At 41.4% G+C, this 22,536-nt stretch overlaps 1 protein-coding gene across 2 annotated transcripts in view; it reads left to right on the forward strand.

Annotated features, from left to right (window-relative positions):
* The window catches only part of UNC80 (unc-80 homolog (C. elegans)), a 132,306-nt gene that overhangs the window by 86,195 nt on the left and 23,575 nt on the right, over positions 1-22,536 (forward strand). For both annotated transcript variants that reach the window (XM_010583247.1, XM_010583248.1), the window contains exons 38-51: positions 447-630; positions 1,317-1,411; positions 2,333-2,422; positions 2,823-2,924; positions 5,281-5,461; positions 6,387-6,655; positions 9,357-9,491; positions 10,261-10,399; positions 12,084-12,180; positions 12,861-13,031; positions 13,244-13,336; positions 16,082-16,117; positions 16,437-16,655; positions 20,611-20,811. In XM_010583247.1, the coding sequence (XP_010581549.1) occupies positions 447-630; positions 1,317-1,411; positions 2,333-2,422; positions 2,823-2,924; positions 5,281-5,461; positions 6,387-6,655; positions 9,357-9,491; positions 10,261-10,399; positions 12,084-12,180; positions 12,861-13,031; positions 13,244-13,336; positions 16,082-16,117; positions 16,437-16,655; positions 20,611-20,811 (2,012 nt within the window). The remainder of the gene's footprint in view (positions 1-446; positions 631-1,316; positions 1,412-2,332; positions 2,423-2,822; positions 2,925-5,280; positions 5,462-6,386; positions 6,656-9,356; positions 9,492-10,260; positions 10,400-12,083; positions 12,181-12,860; positions 13,032-13,243; positions 13,337-16,081; positions 16,118-16,436; positions 16,656-20,610; positions 20,812-22,536) is intronic.

A 22,536-nucleotide genomic window follows, 5' to 3' on the forward strand; every position in this document is an offset into this window, starting at 1 on the left:
CAGTCCTATTGGAGCAAATCTAGGAGCCTCTTTCAAGATTGTGAAAAATGCATTTGCTGCAGTTAGGAGATGGAACAGACAAGATGTATGCTACTCCAGGAGCCCTCTGTTGCTTGTGAGTTGTCTACGTGGCAGCACACTGGAGCAGAAGGCATAGGAAGTCTCTTACTGCAGAGGTTCTCCCTTTTCCTCATCTAAAATAGCTTTTAAGGCTGGACTGCAACAGTACTTTTTGCCATCAACCCTCATCCTCTCTAGAAAAAGGAAGAATAATACAGGCAGATTGTTTTGTAGTACATATAAACTTTCAGGACTTAAGTTTAATGAGTTTATCCCTCTGAGTGAAGAAAGGTAGAAGAGGAGTATTCTTGTTCTATGTTTATGCAATGCTCTGCACATTAAAAGAGTGTGTATAACTTGGTATTCCTCTTACATATTGCCTGCAGGTAGGACTGATCATGTATTTTGTACGCACTCCATGTGAGTGGGGCATGGATGCCATTTCTGCCACACTTACCTTCCTTTGGGAAGTGGTGGGTTATGTAGAAGGACTCTTCTTCAAGGATCTCAAGCAGACTATGAAGAAGGAACAATGTGAAGTGAAACTGCTGGTGACTGCCTCAATGCCAGGTATAAGATATGAGTCTTTAAATCTCCTTCACTTCCAATTTCATGATCCGCATTACCAAAAAGGAGATCCATCAGAACTGGATCAGAAAAAGACCTGCTACAAATGGCTGCGTATTCTAAGTCAGTTTTCCTTGAGTTGAGGATTCATTCAGCAAATTCCACTTCTAATTCCGTGAGATTCAGAAAGCCACCTGAAGAGCTCTAAAAGAAGCAAGCAGAAAGTGAATTAGAACAGTCTTTTCAACCCAGAGCTTTGTGCTAGTTGGGCTGTGAAGGGCTGGCAGGATGATCATTGTAAGACTGTACCATTCAGACTCAATTTGATTTGATGTAACCTCTCATTTAAGTTTTGAGAGAGCCCAAGAAGAGCATGCTGTCAGCCTAGGACACCACAAGTCAGGCAAGAGATATCTCGCTGAAAAACAGATTTGACCTTTTAGGTTTGTTTTTTCCTCAGAGTGACAGTTGCTGCTAAAGCCAGCTCATCCTTTAGGAACTGATCGATTTCTCATTAACTATGGAAGTGTGAGACTATGCTGACACTATATAATGGATTTCAGACAGGACTGGCATTGTCTGTCTGCCCAGGAATGAATTTTAACTATCACTTTTCCTCTATGGGTAGTCTTTTGAAATTGAGTTAATTGAAGGAGCCAGGGAGAATGTAACTGCTTTTCTTCCTTTAGGCACAAAAACCCTTGTTGTGCATGGACAGAATGAATGTGACATCCCAACTCAGTTACCAGTCCATGAGGACACACAGTTTGAGGCTCTTCTGAAGGTAGGAGTGAGTTTTTGAACTGGAATAACTACTTAATAGTGCATTTACCTGCCATACCTGTATGCCAGCAGTACATTCTGCCTGATCATCCTGTTTCAGTGTCAGGGAGGAAAGTTTTGCTGACAGGCATTTCTGTCTCCCTGTGAGGACAGCTTGGTTGCAAGAAACAGGATCCCATATGAAAGGATAATAGAAATGCCCTGACCTCACAGACAGCCAAAACCACACAAGTGCAACTACATTTGAAGACACTGCAGCTTGTTGGGTATTTGCTGTATACTATCCTTTAGATAAATACATAAATCATTTAAATGTTTGGTTTTATCAACACAAAAACTAAACAGAATGATCAAGATCAGAGTGGAAATGATGGGTCAGTAGCCACGATGATATCTTGGGATCTAGGAGATGTGAGGTCAGTTTGCCCTTCTGCCAAAGATTTCCCAGGTGGCCCTAAATGAGCCACACAGGAGACAGATTTGTAAAAGCCTTCAGTTTGTCCAGCTATGTTAAATTTTAATGGGAATCTCACATCTCAGTGCTTTGAAGGATCAGAACTTCAGTGTCTCTGTACATCACCTAGCACTAAAGCTTGATAAATACATAGTATGGAAATGGAAGCTGCAATACCCATGTGGCTCTCATAGCCAGACAAATATGTTAGACATGAAGACATCGAAATAAGTAACATCAGTCTTCTGGACTGTGATATCAGCATGCCTTGATTATCACAAACTTTATTAATATACTTTATGATTGAAAAAACAAATGAAGAATTAATGCCAGAACAGTGCACCAGCCTGACTGAGGCATGCAGGTTTGTGCCTTTATACATTATTAGATGGATATTCTTCTTTTGGATGCTGTGGTCTTTGTACAAGACAGCTAATGAACAGGGTGTTCTTCTTTCTTCCTTTTCAGGAGTGTTTGGAGTTTTTTAACATACCTGAAACACAGTCGTCTCATTACTTTTTAATGGATAAGCGATGGAATCTTATTCATTACAACAAGGTAAGGCATGATCAAGTCCAGGTGACTTTGTTCTTTCCATCTTGTCCCTTTTTAAACATCAGGGTTATCTAAAGAAGAACAAGCAGCCTATAAATAGACAGAATTCTGTCCTGTGGGCACCACATCTTGGGTGTTTAGTTGTGTGTAGTGAAAGACTGGAGTTTGACAGTAGAGGGAAGAAGCAGAAGTAGAGTCCCTTGCTCTTAAGTCATTAATATCTAGCTTTCTTAGAAAAGAGCAAATTTCTCTTCTGTTTATGCTCTTCCATGATCCCTGGCACTGTCTGAAAGCCCCTACCCAAAAGCTTCAGAGAGGGCTAAAGGGCCTTTTATTCAGTTTTGTTGAGTGATGCTGTTATGATTGCATTTGTTTAAAACACACTTGTTTCCTTTCCTGGCAGACCTACGTCCGTGACATTTATCCTTTCCGGAGGTCAGTTTCTCCCCAACTCAACCTGGTGCAGATGCATCCAGAAAAGGGTCAAGAGCTCATTCAGAAGCAGGTATCTTACTGTCACCAAACACTTCTGTCCAGAAACAAACCCTGTAAATAAACCTTTCTTTTCCTTTTCCCTTTTTCCTTTAAAGGCCTTCACTCATGCTGCATGCAGATAGAGAGCTTTGCTGGAGAAGTAGCAATTAGCATGAAACCTACCATGGTGCCATTGGACAGTTGTATAGTATTTTAAGAAGAGTCAAAGAATGCAATGTGAATTCCCACCCTCTCTCTCCACCCAGCTTCTCTTAGGTGGATCATTTTGCATTCTCCTACACATGGCCAGAAGAGCTTCAGCTGCCTCAGCTTCAAAAGTTGCTTATTCCTTTCATTAACGTGACCTGTGGCTGTGGAGGAGGAATTATCTGTTCTGCCTTCCTCTCTGTCCTCTCACTGTAGAGAATGTTACCTGCCTCTCTTCCTTGTCCTGCTCTCAGATGCTAGTCTTTTACCATAGCTACTCCCAGAGGCACAGCAGTAGCCATTGTTTTGTCAGGGGAGTATCTGCCTCAGAAAAGCACTATCCTCCCTATCTTCCAGCCTCATGACCTGATAATCTGTCCAATCCTGCTAATGTTCTGCATCTCCCAGGAGCTCTCCTTTAGGAACTAAACCCTAACTAAAGTGGCAGGTCAGTGCCTTTTATATGCTACAAACCCTTACAAGTATTTCTTTAGACAGTAAGACAATGGTATTGAGCTCACTCTACCTGTAGAAGCCACATTCTCTGTTTTCCACAAAAGCAATGTTGTCCCACGGACTTGAGTGTTTAGGGAAAAGTTGCTCTAGCTGTATCTGCAGAGGATGATAATAAGCAGGAAGTAAAAGGGGTGGGGAAGGTGGTTAAACCGTATGAGTTTGGTATTAACTGTTGTATTATTCTAGCCAAAACCCAGCTACTGTAGTTTTGTCCCTAGCAATGTGAGTGTAGGGGCAGGAAGAGATCACCAGGAACGGTTATAAAAAGCAGCTATAAAGCTGCTTAAGCGGTACTAGCAGCTAAAATAATGGAGAATATAGTTAATGCTGTCTCATATGTTTACAGTACAGAATAGGGAGAAGTATCATATGCTGCATCTGTCAGTAGAAAGTCTATAAAAATCTGAAATTGCTTGGGATCATTTTGGTTGCTTCTCTGACAGAAATTATTCTCACTCTGGTTCTAGGAGATTTTTCCCACATATCAAATAAATGAGTCTGATATACCCTACGTGACCCAAGAAGATTAAAATGGCCTGTCCGGTTTTGTCAGGGCATTATTTTGCATTCCACATTTTTTTATCTAGAGTAGTTAGAGGCCAAAATAATTCTAAGGCAAAATGTACATCAAGCATCTACCAGCCTCCCTGTAGTCATGCGAGAAGTTGCTGGACAACACCCAGCTTCAGCAAAGAAAACAGCACTGTAGAGTCTACCCACAGAGCAGCAATCCATGGAAAAGTACTTTCTTTACTGTTGCTTGACTGAGCACCCAATTCTAAGCTGAGTGCACTTCAGTGCAAGGTCACAGCAACTGCAGGATGTGGGAAGCTGAGCTTTGTCACGTGTTAAGCCACGTGCTTCAAGTTTTGGCTTCATCCCAGTAGCTAAGAGCTATCCCAAAACTGCTTCCAAAGACAGTTGCTTCTGCTACTGAGCATCATTCCACCTTATGGGTACTTTTAGCATCAAAATAAAATAGCTAGCCTGACTAGTCCTACCAGTCAGAAGTTCAAAGGAGGCTGGTAGAATGGAACTCAGTTTCCCAGTTGCCGTAAACCAGAAGCAATAATCTGAAGTCAGCAGAACTTTGCTCATTTGTAGTAACTCAGAATCTGGTCTGCTTTGTTTTATTGACTGCTTTTCTTTTGCAAGTATACATACATTTTCTATGGCCAGACATGAGCCAACCTCAATCCAGAAGGTAGATAACAATTCCAGCTTCATGTTGACTATACGCTAAGATGTTGCAGAGAGCAACTGCAACTGTATGGCTTTCAGTTTGGAATTGGGTTGCCTCTGACCACCTTCAGACTCATGCTGGCAAAGCTTACATTAATCTGCAAAATACCGCATGGCACAGTTGCGAAGTGTTTGACACCCACTCAGGGTCCTCCACAAGACTGAAATAGAAAGTGTTGTTAAAACCTCTTTTACAAACACGATCCATCTTTGTGGAGCTGGACTGAAGAACAGTGGTCACACAAATTCTAGCAAAAGGGTGCAACACTAGCCCTGTGAATTTCAACAGGATCCTCTGGGCCATGAGTGCAGCATCCCTCCCATCAGAGAAAGCCATAGAAACCATCCTAAAAAAGTGCATATACATTGTAAAGAACTTTTTGATCAGACTGATTCTGATCCTTGTCTCTTTTTTCTCACAGGTATTCACCCGCAAGCTAGAAGAGGTGGGGCGGGTGTTGTTTCTTATATCACTGACACAGAAAATCCCTACTGCGCACAAGCAGTCCCATGTATCTATGCTCCAGGAGGACCTCCTCCGTTTGCCTTCGTTTCCCCGAAGTGCCATTGATGCTGAGTTCTCACTCTTCAATGATCCCCAAGGTATGGTCTTTTAACAGCTTTCTCTGGTGGTTGTACAGGGCCCAGAAGGTTTCTGTGAGGCACTTCATTTGCCTTAGAAACACACTGGCTTGTAGCATTACTGAAAGCTGATAAATCTCTTCCTAGGGAAAATGATACATAGCTGTTGGTTTGTAAGCACAACAGCAGAAAGGGCTTTGCTGTTAGCGGTCTCCAGACAAAGCTACTTTCTTTGGACCCAAATAAGTTATAATTATGTATTAAAATTATGCATGAGACTAGAGCTGGAATACTGTGTCTAGTAGCATAACTGCACCTGAAAAGGATTGCTCAGAGTCCTTTGCCATCCACTTTGAGGAAGCAATGGACTTCCAATGAAGATTGGGCAAATTCTGCATCAAGGATATAGAAACAGCCCTCTTAGAAACTTCGCTCTGAAAGTCACGTAGGGTTTCCAGCCTGACTTGGGGATTAAACAGGCCACTGTTGCAGGATGGTAAGCATTGGCAAGTTCTGTAACAGGCCCTAAAGGCACTCGCTTTCAGAAGTATTATTGTAACTCTGTGTCAGTGTCCTGTAAAGTGCGGGACACCTTAAGGATAAAAACTTAGCATAAGTCCAAACAGCCATTCAGGTTGTGTGAGGCAGATGATGCCTGTACAAGCTTTCACTTTTTAAGAGGAGAATTTCCAGCCAGTGGGGAGCAGATTTAATGAACTATGTGATATTCATCATTCTTCGTCTTCATGTGTGTTGCTTTCAAACAAGGTTTGCTCAAGCCCTGTGGGCACTTCAGAAGTATAGGATAGGTGAAATAATTTTAATAAGGCAGAATGGTGATCAGTGTTGTGGGATGGTTCTCTGGAGAGGCCTTTGGCCTCTGGGAATGTTGTGAGGCTGGCTATGGTGGACAGAGTTGACTGCTGGTGCCTCTTCTCCCCCACAGCTGGGAAAGAGCTCTTTGGTCTGGACACTCTTCAGAAAAGCTTGTGGATTAAGCTGCTGGAGGAGATGTTCCTTGGCATGCCCAGCGAGTTCCCCTGGGGGGATGAGATCATGCTGTTTTTGAACGTCTTCAACGGTGCCCTTATCCTGCACCCTGAGGACAGTGCCTTGTTGAGGCAGTACGCTGCCACAGTTATCAACACAGCTGTGCACTTTAACCACCTCTTCTCCCTCAGTGGGTACCAGTGGGTCCTCCCCAGCATGTTGCAGGTGAGTCATTTCCATGAACTATACGAGGGAAGACTTCTGAGTGAGCACTTTGTTATAGAACTGACTGTTAATGGAGAAACTTTAAACTGCTGAGTCCTGGTGAGATCACAGATTTTGGGGGCCCCAAGAAGACAACAGATCACAGTGGGATGACCCAAATCAGCATTCCTGAGACTATATTCCCTTTCTTCTAGAATAAATGACTACATTTTCTTTTCTTTATGTTAAGTAAATGAATGTCTGTTTCTCTCACTATGTACTTCCACACAGAACTGTGAAATTTCTGGAAAATTTTGGGACCTTGAGTCTCCCTCAGTGTTTTTTCCTCCAGGGAAGGCTGAATAGTTGAAATATCTGGATTTGCTACTTGCTGATTGAAACTAAATTATATTCACTTCTTTAAGTATGATGATTGTATTATCTGCAATTTAAATAGCAACAGAAAATAACACTATTTATGAAAACACTCTTTATGAAAAACTGTATGTTGTCTTTTCATGTGAGTGGTAACAAATATTGGAAGTTGTGGAGGTGGATTTCTCTTCACTTTGAGGTGTACAAGTGTGCCTTTTTTCCTGTTGACATTTGAGAATAATCAGCTACTGAAAATAAAAAAAAACCCAACAATCTAGTTCTTTTACAGAAAGATTATTTCTGAAGGGCTCGAAGACTGTATCTAGAGATTTAGTATTATAATGCAAATACAGAAAAAAAGTATTGTTTCTTTTAAAGAAGCAATGACCGTGACATCCCTGTGTATGTTCATTTTAATATAGTTAACAGAGCACAATAATTAGGACCAGTGATTAATTTAGCTGTCTAAACAAACTCTTTAGAAACTCTAATATCATGCCTTACATGGTTAGGTAAGTGTGTATTGAGTGCAGGTCTGCAGTGTATGGCTTTATTCATTAGAAGCAAGACATTTTGAAGTCAAATAATAACTTCATTTGCAATACTTGGCAGTAACCATTCAACCCTGTGAAGGACTCTCCCTTCATTTTCACTTTTCATATTGAGAGAAATTAGTTTTGTAATTCTTTCCTATGCCCCCTCCCTTACCAATTATTGTCAACCACTGAATTAATAAAATACCACTGTTGGGAGGCAAAAAAGCAATTCCAAAAGAAAGCTCAAGTGTTGCTGAGCTTGTTTGTTTTTGCAGACCTTCACATCTCTCTGTTCCAGGCATCCAAGATCAGCTGGATTTTTTTGTGGTCATCACAAACAAATTTTTCTACCACTTCTGTGCTTCAGTCAGCCATTAATAGCTTAATTCCTGATGCATACATGCACGTACCCCCACAGGCTCTTTTTTTTGCAGGTTTTTCCGCTTTCCTTGGTAAATGCATATACAGTTAATTATTTCCCTTTTCTCAAGTAAATGAGGTATTGCAAGTGTAACAGGCCATGGTGATTGGCTGTCCTCGTAAGCATGCTAGAGGCTTCTGGTTGTATTAAATGTATACTAATTTCTTTAGCCTACTAGGCTACTGAGAAGTGAATACATCTCTGCAGAGGTCTCGCACACTAATAATTTTTTAGAAACCTGCAAGAGCCCTGTGCTGTAATATGAATTTTGCACTAACATAAAATCTCAGCATTACCTGTTGCCAGCAAATAGCAAAAAAATCCTGCCTACGCCCACCCCAAACCTCCCACAGACTCCTACCAGCAGAGAAGTGCAGACAGGCAATTGAAACGGACAGAAGAAGGAAGCACAGTGAAGTTGTTTCTAGCAATTTTTACTGTTTACATAACTGAGAAACATCTTTGGCAACACATTGGCTGTATGGTTCACTGGCCAGCCCTGAAGGAAATGCCACTCTAAAAACCTTAAAATATATTAAAAGTGGGTGAAACTGTCCATGTGTTGGAGGACAGGCTAGGAGTTCAAATTATCTTGACAAACTGGAGATGCAGTCTGAAAAAAGGAAAAACAAATGCATTATGTTGATCAGGTTAGATAAGCATAGGTCCTTACTTATGAATAATCAGCCACATAAATATGGAAGGGAAAGTAGCTGATTCAGTAGCATTTCTGCAGGACAGAATATTGGAGTTGTTACAGTTCTGAAGCTAAACATGAATCAACAGTGCCCTTCTGTTGAAGGATAAAAAAGAAAATATCTCAAATGCTATTCTGGGGTGATTACACAGATTTGTATCTTGTGAAAGAAACATGGAATAACTGCTGCTCCAATAAGTGGCACTCTGACTTGAAGTGCTGGCTCTGTCCAGCTGTCGGCACTCCACAAAAAGCATCAGTTAACTGAAGAGACTGCAGACTGGAACAGGGATGTATGTCTAGAAAACATGTCATGTGAGAAAGGACTGAAAGAGCTGGGATTTGATTAACTGAAAAAGGTGAAGGTTGAGGAGCAAAGCACTAACTGACTTCAAAAAAGTAAAGTGCTTCTAGGAAGGAGAGGGAAGGAATCTACCTCTGATACATAGGACAAAAAAATAATGGACTAAAGCTGTGACAAAAAAGGTTCAAGCACGACAAACAAACCTTTTTTCTAAGGATGGTTTGTCCCTGAAATACATTGCCAGGGAGGGCGGTCAAGTCTCCATCTTTAAAAACATGTTAGGCAAACATACCAGGAATGACAAGGCTGTAGTTGATTCAGTCTGGGCTCAGGAGATGAAGAGCCCTTCCACTGGAGTAGTACCTCCATGTCCTTTTTCATTTGCTCAGGTATATGCTGACTATGAAAGCAACCCACAGTTACGCCAAGCAATTGAGTTTGCGTGCCGCCAGTTCTACGTTCTGCATCGCAAGCCCTTTATTCTGCAGCTGTTTGCAAGTGTGGCCCCTCTCCTGGAGTTTCCTGTGAGTAAAAGCGGTTCACTAGTCTCAGCATGGGGAAGCCTGTGGACACAGCCACCCCCCCCATTAGAGATCACGAAGAAAAAACAGCTGGAGCAGCAGCAGCACAGTTCTTGCTGAACATGTGCTTACTGCACTTGGTGTTGCACAGAAGCATTTCTTGAACTTATTTCTGCATGCTTCTGTTCATCAGCTGATTGAGCAGGATGCTGAGATAACAGGCCACGGGTATCCAGGCTAGTAAATGTGGTCTCACTTTAAATTTCTGTATATAAATAGGTTATAAAAGGACAACTCTTTAAATGCAAGTCCTGTCCTAGAATCCAGCAATAGGAACTAAAAGCTTAATGCCAAGTTTTAGTACATGTGAACTATAAGACTGGATTATCCATGTTTTGAAATACTCACTAATTACTTTTTAACATTTTAGTGAGTTAAAGCAAGTTAATGGAATTTTGATTTGAAGTGGGACTGCCAAATCTAACTGCATATACACTGTAAGCACACACATCTTTCTCCTTCACAGGGCAGCAAAGATCTGCTGTTTCTGGGAAGTAAAGCTGTGTGCAGTTTTCAGATCATGCTTCCACTGTAGCATCAATCTGTTGAGCCAGGCAAGGCTTATTGTTCAATAGCAGTAAGTTCTTGAACTACATGTGGGCCCTTTGTCAAAAAAAACCCCAACAAACGTTGCCCACGCCTTCAGATAAAGATTCTTGGGCTGAACACAGGCCCTCAGAAAATCAACCACGAATGTCTGTTGTTGAAACAGGATACTACAAACAATGGAACCAGCAAAGGAGTATCAGCTCAGTGCCTGTTTGACCTGCTGCAGTCTTTAGAGGGAGATACTCCAGACATTTTGGACATCTTAGAGCTGGTGAAAGCAGAAAAGCCTCTCAAGTCATTAGGTAACAGAAAAGCACCCTTTAGTCAGCAATTCTGGTTTGTTTTTTATTGATTCAACATGCATTTGATGCAGCATGATTTGTTCAGGACCCTTTTCTTCTTCCCAAATGCAGTCATATCTGTTTCTTCTGCCTCATGAGGCTTTTAAGGTTGGCTTTATCACCACCATCCTTTTAATATTTTCTGCAGGAGGGGAATTATTAATTTATTTTTTTCCAAAGCTACTTTTTCTGCACTGAGCCTGCTAGTCTGAGACTAGCCCCTGGCATTTTGAATTTTATCATGTGTGGGTGGAGAATAAAGATGCCTAATAAAGTGTATCATGCTGACAAGATCAGTGTAATCCTCTCCTCTGCTCCGTGTGGGCAGGAGACAAAAGCATCCTCTTCCGTGGGCAGACTATGACTAGTAAATGATGGATGCCATTCAGACATTCAACAGTGCTGAGTCCTGGGGGGGGCTGATTTATCACAAAGCAGAATATATATGGCTGTATGATATATCCAGGACACTGTGTCTCTTGATAGTTATCCATGCAATGCAGCATTTATGAATTTGGCTGCTTTGTGATTTGCAGGGAAGTAATTTTTGCTGATTTTTATAAGGATCTTCAACTTATTTTCTAAATTTGCACATTTTAAAATAATACTTATTTTGATGAACATGAAGCCTGTCTAGCCTTAGAGTTAAAGCTTTGTTATATACTGGGATTTTATGATGCTGCACAATTATATCACAAGTTATAATATAAAATGGTACAGAAACGGAAGGTACTTCTTCCTCTTTGTGGATTGTAGTAAACATTTATATAAAATTTGGGGGGGTTCTGTGGAGGGTTACTCAAAGGCATCTCTGAAAATTCGCAAGTGTGTGTTGATGATGGGACTGTGGATGGTATGTTGTGTGCCTGGTATTTTCCATATGAAGATCAGAATTACCTAAAACATCTGACTTCCAAGTTCCATTATTCAAAGTGATTTACATGCTTTAGGACCTTAACTTTGACTTGGGCTCCTGTATACCAAAGTCACTTCTGAAAATGGGACTATAGTTGTATTACAAGTATTATTCTTTGGATACTTCAGTTTCTTGGTGCCTTGCACTAATGATCCCCAAAGTAATATTTGTAGTATGGGACTTAAAATGCTTTTGAAAACTTTTTCTCAAATCACTAGCAAACCAGACTCACTTTTGTGCTGGCGCCCATGTGGCTACCAGTATAGAAGGGGCTTGATTTTTTAGAAGTAAAACTGTATTCTGCCATCAGTGGTGTATCAGCATCATTTTTAGTGCTGTGCAAACATCTAGGAAAAAGCAGAGGGAGCATAAAAATTGTGATTAAGTTGACATGTGTCCTTGTCATGTGTGAGATTTGCTTGTGATGGGTGATGTTTGAAATGGGACTCCATTAGCAGCAATAGGCCTTATGCTCAGCAATGAGTCGACCTATTGAGAACTGTTTCTCACCTACTGAGTTCTTGGACAGCAGGGTGCAAATGGGAGTGCAGCATATATTTCCTTTATATAGACAGATTTTTGTCAAAAATCAAGAGCCTATTGGGGATTGTTAACATGAGAAGCAAGGAACTAAAGAGGGGGAAAAAGGAAGCAGTGTGCTAGCTCCTTTCACATTCAGTATTCAGTATGTCTGTGTGATAGTTTTCTCATATTGCTTTACTCCCTCAGACTTCTGCTATGGGAATGAAGACTTGACCTTTTCGATCAGTGAAGCCATCAAACTGTGTGTGACAGTGGCGGCCTATGCTCCTGAATCATTCAGAAGGTGCTAATCTGTTTTCTTGGTTTGTGCAGACTCAGAAAAGGCATAAAAGCTGCATATAGCATGCAAAAGCAAGGCTGACAAATGGAGGCAGAGGATATAGAAATGCATTGCAAGCACAGGGCTCCTCTGTGAGGCCAAACCTCTGCCCGTTGATACCTTTCCTAGGGCACCAGCTCCAAATCCTGCCAGCCACCAGCTGCAGCACTAAACTGGATGAGCAGCAACATGTAAGCTGTATTTCCAAGTGGGGATCGCACTGTGTCCTGCAGGTTTCTGCTGGCAAGAAGCAATAGAGAGGGAAAGGAGGCAGCTGGAAAGGGCAGAAAGACAAGAGTTGAGGTAAACTGATAAAGCAAAAAGTTTAGTTTCCAAGAGGGAACCAGGGAAGAAAAGAGTCTTTGGAAGGGAAAATTAATATCTGCAAATGGATGACATATTCAGAAGATACCCAGAAGTTCAGGTTGGGTTTATTATTATTGTTTTATGCATTAGCTAATTTCCCCCTGAAGTCTCTGATCCAAGAGTTGCTTTGGCCCAGGACTGCTTATCTAGTGAGAAGTAATGAAATCACAAGGCTAGTGAGAGATCCAGGGGTCTTCAGATAGAAACTTAAGCCTCTGCCTGCTGTGAGTTTCAGGATTGACAAAATAAAACAGACCAAGTATTGGTTATTTTTCCAGCCTCCAGATGCTGATGGTCTTGGAAGCGCTGGTTCCCTGTTACCTGCAGAAACTGAAACGACAGACCTCTCAAGTGGAGACTGTGACAGCAGCTCGTGAGGAGATTGCTGCTATGGCTGCCCTTGCCACCTCTTTGCAGGCCCTCTTGTACAGTGTAGAAGTTCTCACCAGGTAACCCACATGGTTCAAAGGTCTGAGCCTGCATTTGGTTATCAGCGTGGGGAGAGGGAATGCACAGGAGGTCACGATACGCAGCTTAGCTTGAGTAATGGTTGAGTTTTAGACATGGTAAATTAGTGCCGAATTTCACCAGCTCAGAAGCAGAATTTCAGTGCACTTGTTAGATTTAGTCTTTAGTGTGCTCTTCACCTTCCCTTTGTCAGGCCTATGACAGCCCCACAGATGAGTCGATGTGACCAAGGCCATAAAGGGACCACAACAGCAAACCACACCATGTCAGCAGGTGTGAACACCAGGTAAGTCAGTGGTCTTTTCTTTCTTTCTCATTTTTCTAAACAGCTTTTTTTTTGTTTTTGGGTAAGGTAACATCTCATTGCTCAGAGTGCTTGGAGCACTTCCTCAGCTGTCTGAGGAATTGCTCTAGGTACTGTGAGAGAAAACAGTCAGATAAAAAGAGCACATAGCCCAGGACTGCATTTCTGACAGTAACCAAAATCCCCAAGACTAGAATTTCTAGTTTAAAACCATGTGACTAAATAGAAGACCAGGATATCAAAATGGATGACACCCATCCTAAATGTCTTTTTCTTTGTTTCCCTTTTCGCTCTCTAGAAGTATACTGACAAAGCAACTATGTCCCTCAGTTCTCTGCTTTGCTTCTGAGTCCACTGTCAAAACGACCACTGGGCAGAACACGCTTGGATAGCAGAAGGGTCGGATCCTTCTGGCCTTATTCTGAGAGACTGAACAGCAGTAAAAGCTCAAAATGCATGTTGGTTGAGACTCAGAGAGACTGGCACCTCCTTTAATTTTCTTTTCTTTCCTTTCCCATTTCCTTTTACTTTTACTCTTCCTATGGTCTCTTTCTATCATCTTTACCTCCACATTGGTCTGGGGTTTTTTTGCAGTTACAGATAGCAGAGGAGTGGGTGGAGGAGAATTTGAGCGAAAGGGAAGAATGACTGGGAATATTTTTGTTGTTCTTAAAAAAAAAAACAAAAACACAAAAATAACTTCACACGGAAGAAGGAAATAAGGAAGGAAATGGCACCAGCAGACTGTAATACTGCTCCTTGGCCATATTGGCCATTCCAGTAAGGTTGCTGCAAATTAGACAAGGCCACTGGACAATTTACTCAGTCACAGAGCAAGGTTTTAAGAAATTGTCCTGGTTTCAGCTGGGATGTAGTTAGCTGTCTTCCTAGTAGCTGGTACAGTGCTATGTTTTGAGTTCAGTGTGTGAAGAATGTTGATAACACTGATGTTTTCAGTTGTTGCTCAGTAGTGTTTAGACTAGAGTCAAGGATTTTTCAGCTTCTCATGCCCAGCCAGGGCACCTGACCCAAACTGGCCAACAGTGTATTCCATACCATGGGACGTCACATCTAGTTTAGGAACTGGGAAGGGGGGGGGCAGGGATTCGCCGCTCGGGGACTGGGTGGGTGTCGGTCGGCGGGTGGTGAGCAATTGCCCTGCGCATCATTTGTACATTCCAATCCTTTTATTACTGCTGTTGTCATTTTATTAGTGTTATCATTATCATTATTAGTTTCTTCTTTTCTGTTCTATTAAACTGTTCTTATCTCAACCCAGGAGTTTTACTTCTTTTCCTGATTTTCTCCCCCATCCCACTGGATGGGGGGGGAGTGAGTGAGCGGCTGCGTGGTGCTTAGTTGCTGGCTGGGGTTAAACCACGACAGAAATCTTGTTACAAAATCCACCTGCAAGCATTTGGGAATATGAAGGTTTTCTTTGCAGTACTGATTACTCTTCTGGGCAGCCCTGCCTTCTCCTGGCCAGGCTATGCCTTACTGTGCTTAAAATCTGAATGTTTGTGCTGACCTTGAAGGGAATTCTTCCCTAGCAAAAGGTGGAGTAGCTGTTCTTCCAGAGCAGAGTATTTCCTCTGGATTTCTCTTTTGTCTGTAACAGCTGATAGGAAGTCTGTGCCCAGCCAATAGTCTAGTATAATACCATGGGCTGTACAGGACTTTAAATCAGGAACACCCTTCTGGCAAGATACGCTTTCCAAGTTATTCCCTGTCTTTTTTTGTATTCAAGTGAGATAGAAATCACTCTCTGCATGGATGATCAAAGGGCTATTATGTCAATTTATAGATGTGTAGTGTACACATCTTGGCTGGTAACTCTTGGAATCAGTCAGTTATTCTTTAAGACCGATTCAGGCATGGGTGAAACACAGCTTTGACTTTCAATGCCGGATCTGAGAAGCAGATAAACCCCTTCATGATCAAGTCTGAAGTGGATATTTGCCATTTATTTCCATTGCAAGATTGCCCAGTCTAAGGAAAATAAGGTGTAATGGAAAGTAGTGCTTTATTATTTGTCTGCTGATTTTGGAGAGCAGTTAATATGTATCTGCTGACAGGCAATGTAGAGACTCCTGATGCTGTGTGACTCAGACACCTTGGTTTATGTTTCCAGATCTTTCTGATTATCAAATGTTCGGTCTCTGATCCAAAATATTTTTGTACTGCTCCAGGTTTCCTGCCCTTGTTTCTTCTGTTGTCTTATCATTGCAACAGACATCTGCTAGCAACAGCAGGAGTCTTGTGATGGTAGAATGATCACTGTTCCAGCCTTGGACCTGTTAGCCAAGTGGTGCAGGGTTTGTTAATGCTTTCTCAACAAGAAGTGACAAGAAAATGACAATAAAACAAAAAAAACCCACTGAGGTATTCTTTCCACTAGGTGAGCTCTGGCTTCATGAAACAGACCAAGCACTGGGGTGAAAATCAGTAAGAGAAATTGCTTGAAAGAGGGCTATGGTTTTTAAGCCTGAATTTTTCCTTTCATCATAAGGGCAGTAACTATAGGAATCTGCTGTTTGCTGCCAGCTGGGAGGTAAAGGCTATTCAATGTGGTCACTTAACTATGTGTAGCCACTGTTCCAGTCACACAAGACACCATACTGCCGGTGACGAGTATATTTCTGGGCTAAGTGTCACCTTCTGTCAGAAAGGCATAGTTTAGGCACTACTAAGTTGCTGTTTAAAACCACACTGTTTCTCTTTTTCCAGGTACCCAGAACAGGGAGCCAAACTACACTTTATCAGGTACAGTGAAATCTTCGCCCAGTCTTTCCTGACATGTGATGAACTGTTCCCCAGCAGTTTCCAGCTTCACTGGGTCCCACCCACTGTTGCTGTGACTGGCAGCCTTTTTTCAGGGGAGGGTAGCAAAGGATAGTTTATATGGAAATTATTTACATTTTTAACAAGACTTTGCAGATCATAATTTCCCCCCCTTTTTTTTTAATTGCGGATGGAACTATCTTTCTTTTCAATTGCAGCAGAAAGCATCCATTGCAAAAACAAGTTGAAGAGTTCCACTGCATATAACACTTCCTACTTTTTCTCACTTTATATCCTCCAGGGAGAACCTTCACTTACTGGAGGAGGGCCAGGGTCTTCCCCGAGAGGAGCTGGATGAACGAATTGCCAGAGAGGAGTTCAGGAGACCGCGGGAGTCATTGCTGAATATCTGCACAGAGTTTTACAAGCACTGTGGTCCAAGGCTGAAGATTTTGCAGAATCTGGCTGGTGAGCCCCGAGTGACTTCTCTGGAGCTGCTCGATGTGAAGTCCCACATGAGGTATTCCACAGGCGTTCTGCTTTTACTAGTTCATTGCAGGGGGATTCCTTTATTTTAGCTCTTAATTTTTCATAATAGCAGACAATCACTTTTTGGTAGTGTAGTTGCATGTTGCTGTCTGAAACATGCAGAGCTTGTTTTGGATGTTCCTTAGATTGTACCTGATGCTGCTTGTGTATAAAGAAGGTTTCATATGCTCTCCTGTGGTCTCATTCAGATCCCCATCTCCAGTGGATGAAATAGGTCTGCAGAAGCCCATCTGATATATCAGAATAAGTTGCAGTGAGGAGCAGAGCAGATAAGGCTGCCTCTGCAGGGCAAGAGGTGGGGAAGCTGCCTAGCTGGCTGAATACGACCTTTATCCTCTCCTGTGACACTGTGCATCAGAACCACCTGCTAACAAGCAAGAAAGGCAGATCAACCACTGCACTGTATTGCATAAATGCCTGAAATACAGGGGAGGATAGGGCAGAAGGCATTTACAGGACCACCACCTCAGCATGTGATGCAGCAGGTGCTCAAGTCTTTTATTAAGGTGCAGTACTGAGCCCAGCTTGCTGGCTGGATGCTCACAGCAAACCATTTCACGTGGTGCTGACCTAGAAGAAGTTGGGAGTAGGGCCTTCTAAGCACTTTGGATGTGATTCTCTTCTCTGTGTTTGCTGTTCATGGTAAACACAAAGTAGCATAAGTTGCTACTGAGAAGTTTGTCCAGATGTAAAAGACAACAAAAACTGGGACAAGAGGTAATGGACCTGATTCTGTTGTCAGTTTTTCATTCATTTTCAGGGGAAACCCCTTTCTTGCATAGTATTCCCTCAGGAAACACAAACTCATTAGAATTGTTTCATGGTAAGTTGTGTCTCAATGAAAACAGCACAGATGCTCTCTGAGTGAGCCATAGTTAGCACTGTTCTGACTGACACTTGTCAGATGGAAAACTGGGATTAATATGAGGCAGTCCTAGTGTGTCGCTTGGCAAAGGGGTCACAGGGAGACAGCTATCTGAATTCTTTTATGAAACAGAGAAATACTTCAAGATCATTCTTTGAATACAGAATAGCTAAATACCAAGAGGCATTTTTTTTATGGCCTAAGCTAAACAGTGCTCAGTAGAGTATTAACATAAATAGGAAAGATAGCAAAGATATCTTAAGCTGTTTGGGACTGGCCTCAAAAGTGAATCAGAACCACCTTAACAGTAATTTATGTTGCTTCCTGAACCCCAAGAGGCCATTCTGGCTGTGAATTATTCCTCTCTGAGAGCTATAGTTTTTTCCTCAGGAATACCCTGTAAAGGGAGATGAAGGGTGACAGATCCTAGCAATGCACTGAGCCAGCTCTGTTCCTGCCCCTGGACCAAGGAAAACCCTCTAAAAGCTCTTCTACCTTTTACATGCATGCTCTGAAAAAAATGGCAAAGCCCCTTAGCTGGCAGATTCTGTCACTATTAGAGATCTTTGGATTCAGGCTGTCTCTATAGAATACAGAATTGTGTTTGACATTAATTTAGGTCTTGTTTAACAAATGCCCCAAATTTCTTTGGGAGTTGGGAGGTGTTTTTTGTTTTGTTTGTGTGTTTGCATACTAATTGAATGTTGCTGTTCCCATCCTCTGGCAAATGTTTAATAATTTAGAGGGTAATTTTAAACAAGAGATATCTGTTTCCACAGATGCATGTCATTCTTATGTAGCACTTGGCTGCAAAAAACCTGAAAACCCGATGGACATGGTTGCTTTTGTAGTGCCACCTTTACATTTTTGCAAGGGACACAAGCCTCAGAAATCAATACATCTGTTTAGCTGCATTACAAACTCCATGACTTTTAGCAATAGAAGCCCGAGATAAGAACTTTAATCTTATGTTAGAAACAAAGGTGAGAGTCTCAGGAAAGACTATGTCCTTGGTTAGACCTGTTGGGATTTTTTTCATGATTTCAATGGGAGTGAGGAACATGTGTCTGATGAATGAACTTTTTATTTAATGTGGTAAAGTAGGGGGCTTGCTTCTTTTTACTATCCTAGTCTTAAATTTGTATGTAACATCAGAATGCTCTAGTGTACTACCCAGAAGTTATTTGCAGTTTAACAGTAATGGGGGAACTTCATTTCTACATGTTTTTTTAAAAGATGAGTTTCACAAACTTAAATCCACGTGTACAGAAGGTGTTACTGATATATTTTCTGGAAAGATACTTTCTTGTGAGATTTCTGTGAAGCAGAGCCTCAGTACACAGTAGTAGCTGGCAAATACTGCATTCTTTTCAAGAGAGAAGGTCTTTCATGGTCAAAGGTTACAGCAGTAAAACTGAGGGATTGATTTGCGCAAGATGATGAGTTGTGCTCTGATTCTCTTGGATTTCTCCTGAAAAGTGCTAGAAATAACCACTTTCTTGGGGTTGGAACCTGACCTGCTTTATCATAGTTAGCCCTAAATAAAAATGATTCTTACTTAAATTCATTTCATAAGTATGAGGGAAATGACTGACAGGATTTAACCACTGTAGGAAAAAAAACTTTGTTCTAAGTAGAGAGAAGATTTACCAGAACGTGATGTGACAGCCATGGTCTTGGGAGGCTTGACAGATGCCATTTCAGAGACTTCAGAAAATAAGAGAATATGCTAGTCACTTCAGACAGGATTCATCTCACCCAATTTTAGCCATTTAAAAGTTAAATGTTTAGTCTGCAAAAGTCATAAAGATCTTTTTGGACCCAGTGAAAAGGGAGATGCGCATTCAATGAGCTGTTTATCCCAGTATTTCAGGAAGATAAGAATTTCCCTGGTTGCTTATTTCTGCATGAATGGAGCTAGAAGATTAATTGAGATTGATGTCTCAAGTTGGATGAGATCGATCTTGCACTTTATAATGCATAAGAAAGTTTTCATATACCATTATGTGCCACTGATATTGTATTGCCAAAAAGAAGCATAATTATATGATAATTTAAATTTCACAGTGTTTAAGAAAACACACCTACTCCATAGTAGGACAAAGTAGTTGTAAAAAGTAATAATAAAGAAATACTGGATAAAGAAACACTTTTATAGCACTTTTGGTTAATCTGAGGAACTCGTTGCCCTTGATATTGCTAGGCAGATTTTAAACAGAATAGAAATATGTTCCATTAGTTGAAGGCATTTCAGAAGAAGCCCCCCCCAACACGATTAGGATTGTACTGCAATCGCCCACTACAAAGTCTATTGATGTTTCTGGGAGTGTACAGGTTTCTATCCCTTTTATTAGTAGATGTAGCTTTATTACTTTGTCTACTGCAAATATTCAAGTATTTCAGTAGTCTTTGTCAGGCTCCAAGTGTAAGTTAAATGTTGCCATGGTATTTCACAGTCAATACAGAAAATGCCATCGCTGAGGCCATCTGAGAGGGTTAGAAGAAGCAATAGCAACACAATCTGTAGAGGTGTTAGGAGAAACAAATCAAAGCTGCAGGGAGTAATCATACAAAGTACATGTTGTGTAATGGCACATTATTTTTAAAATTTAACACCTGAAAATTGCACAGTGAGACCTCTTAAAGTGGTGACGCTGAAAAACAAGCACAAACCCAAACTAGATCACTCATTAATTGACGTGCAGGTGATGTCAGGGCTGTATTTCACAGGCATTTGCCATGTTGTAATCTTACTAACAGCTCAGGTACTTTGTTTTTAGCTACACAAATCTGTGATTCCTGATGTTCATTTGGTGCATTTAATATCAATGTAAAAATCTTCTTTAGACCATTCACGTGTACATAAATATAAACAGTGATTCCAGCAAAAGAATCTTAAGAGACCAGGAACTGTGGTATCAAGTCTAAGAGCTTAAATAGCAGCACATTTGACTTTTGCATCTTTTTACTAGGCTACTGAAGATTTATCTGTTAGTTCATTGGCATGTGTGGAGAAATGCAAGTTGTATTTGATTTTCCTCTTAACAAACCCTGGTTTTAGATTGGCAGAAATCGCACATTCCCTGCTGAAACTGGCACCTTATGACACGCAGACGATGGAAAGCCGAGGTCTCCGGCGCTACATCATGGAGATGCTGCCCATCACTGACTGGACAGCTGAGGCGGTGAGACCTGCCCTTATCCTCATCTTAAAGAGATTGGATCGTATGTTCAATAAAATTCACAAGATGCCTACTCTGAGGTGAGCAGGTATAATGGAAACCCTCTGGGGTCCATTTCTGATGTTGCAAGCCTTGAAGTGTCGGTATGTCATCTAACTAAACTGTCATGTTGCAGTGAACCTTTACAACATATCAGAAAATGAACAGATGTTTTTATCTCTGTAAGTGTGCATTTATGGTGACATTCTTGTTGTGTCTTCTGGTAGCAAGAGAAGAAATACATGGTTATTAAGAACTACAGAGAGAACTTTCAGAAATCTCATTTTGCTTTCTCCAAAATAAGTCTTCAGATTTGTACCATCTCACTACCCTCTTTATTATTTTAGCTGTGAGTTGAGGAGATTAATTTTATTTTTTAATGGAAAGTTAAACTGTAGTAAGAGTATTTCTTGCCTTCTCATGAAAATACTGTTTTGTTCTCTGTAAAGATAAAAATGGTATGGAGCTATGCAGTAGCTTCTGAATGCTCCTTAGTAAAGGGAAGAGAACTGCAGTGATTGCATCTAGTCAGTGACTAGTGAAAGCCTGGTGCATCACATAGTAGCATTATAGTACAGGCTTTGTCAACTTCAAGAATTATTCAATATGCAGCATTCCTACCTCGGAAGCAGTGATACAAATCCAGTCTGGGTAGCATAACATCTCAGCCCTGTGGATTTTCCAGTGATCTGAGTAAAAAGAGTCATTGGTCTCAGTCACCCTCATGGGCATATGTCCTCAACTGCTTGAATTAGTCACTCTGTTGGCAGTCTCAGCTGAGAAGCCAAATGATGTTAGAGAACATCAGAATTTAGGACTCAGACACAAAACTTTAGGTCCCAGCAGGAATCATATGTACCCAACTAAGATGGAGCAAATAATAGGGAGGTGAACTCTTCCTTCTGGCATCACTATCTATCACTTTCCTTTGGCTAACAATTTGCTTTAAGAAACTTCTGCCCTTTTAGGGAATTTAGAGGCAGAAATTTTGATGCTTCTCCTTCCTGTTGGTTTGATTCTTTGCCCTGTCTTGCCTGCTTCTCACTTATTCTTTCTTTTCTCACTCATACTTTCTTCTGCCTCAAAGGCAGCTTAGTGGTCTTTCTGTTCCTGAAGGTCTTTCCTCTTTGTGTAAGCTGAATGAATGCTCATCAATTAAAATTCCCTTCATATTCTCTCTGTCTGTCCCTGTACCTATGCCTGGCTGAAATTGCTCTTCCATACACAAAGGGACAGAGACAGCAAAGCCACTGGACCAAATGCAGCAACTACATTTACGCATCATTGGGCCAAGAAGTCTCTTAGAGATGGGACTCGGTGCCAGACCCCAGGAGCCATCCATTGGGGTACTCACATCAGAATCTTATACGCTGCCTCCTGTGAGCACCCCACTCCAAAACCAGTGTCTGATTGGAGTAGCGTACGTGTAAGAACAAGTACAAGAACAAACTACTATTCTGGAGATTTAGGAACAGTGCATGCTGAAAGATGAGATGTATGTTGGTCTGCACAAGAACTTACATAGTGAACACTTGATCCCCCCTGTGTCTCTAAGAAGTCCACTGAGGAGCTTGGCTAGGATATTGTTTACTCTTGAGCTAACAAGTTATGCAAGCCTCGTCTTTCTGTCCCAATAAGTGCACAGTCAGATGTTCACTTGAGAACTCTACTTACTCCAGAGAGGCAGGCCCTGAGATGAAGGGTGTGAACCACCTATGCTGTGTCTGCTTATGATTAGGAGGGACTCCATGCAGCATCTGTCACAA

The sequence above is a fragment of the Haliaeetus leucocephalus genome, unplaced genomic scaffold (genome assembly GCF_000737465.1).
Source record: "Haliaeetus leucocephalus isolate CR32 unplaced genomic scaffold, Haliaeetus_leucocephalus-4.0 Scaffold880, whole genome shotgun sequence".
In the NCBI taxonomy this organism is placed as follows: Eukaryota; Metazoa; Chordata; class Aves; order Accipitriformes; family Accipitridae; genus Haliaeetus; species Haliaeetus leucocephalus.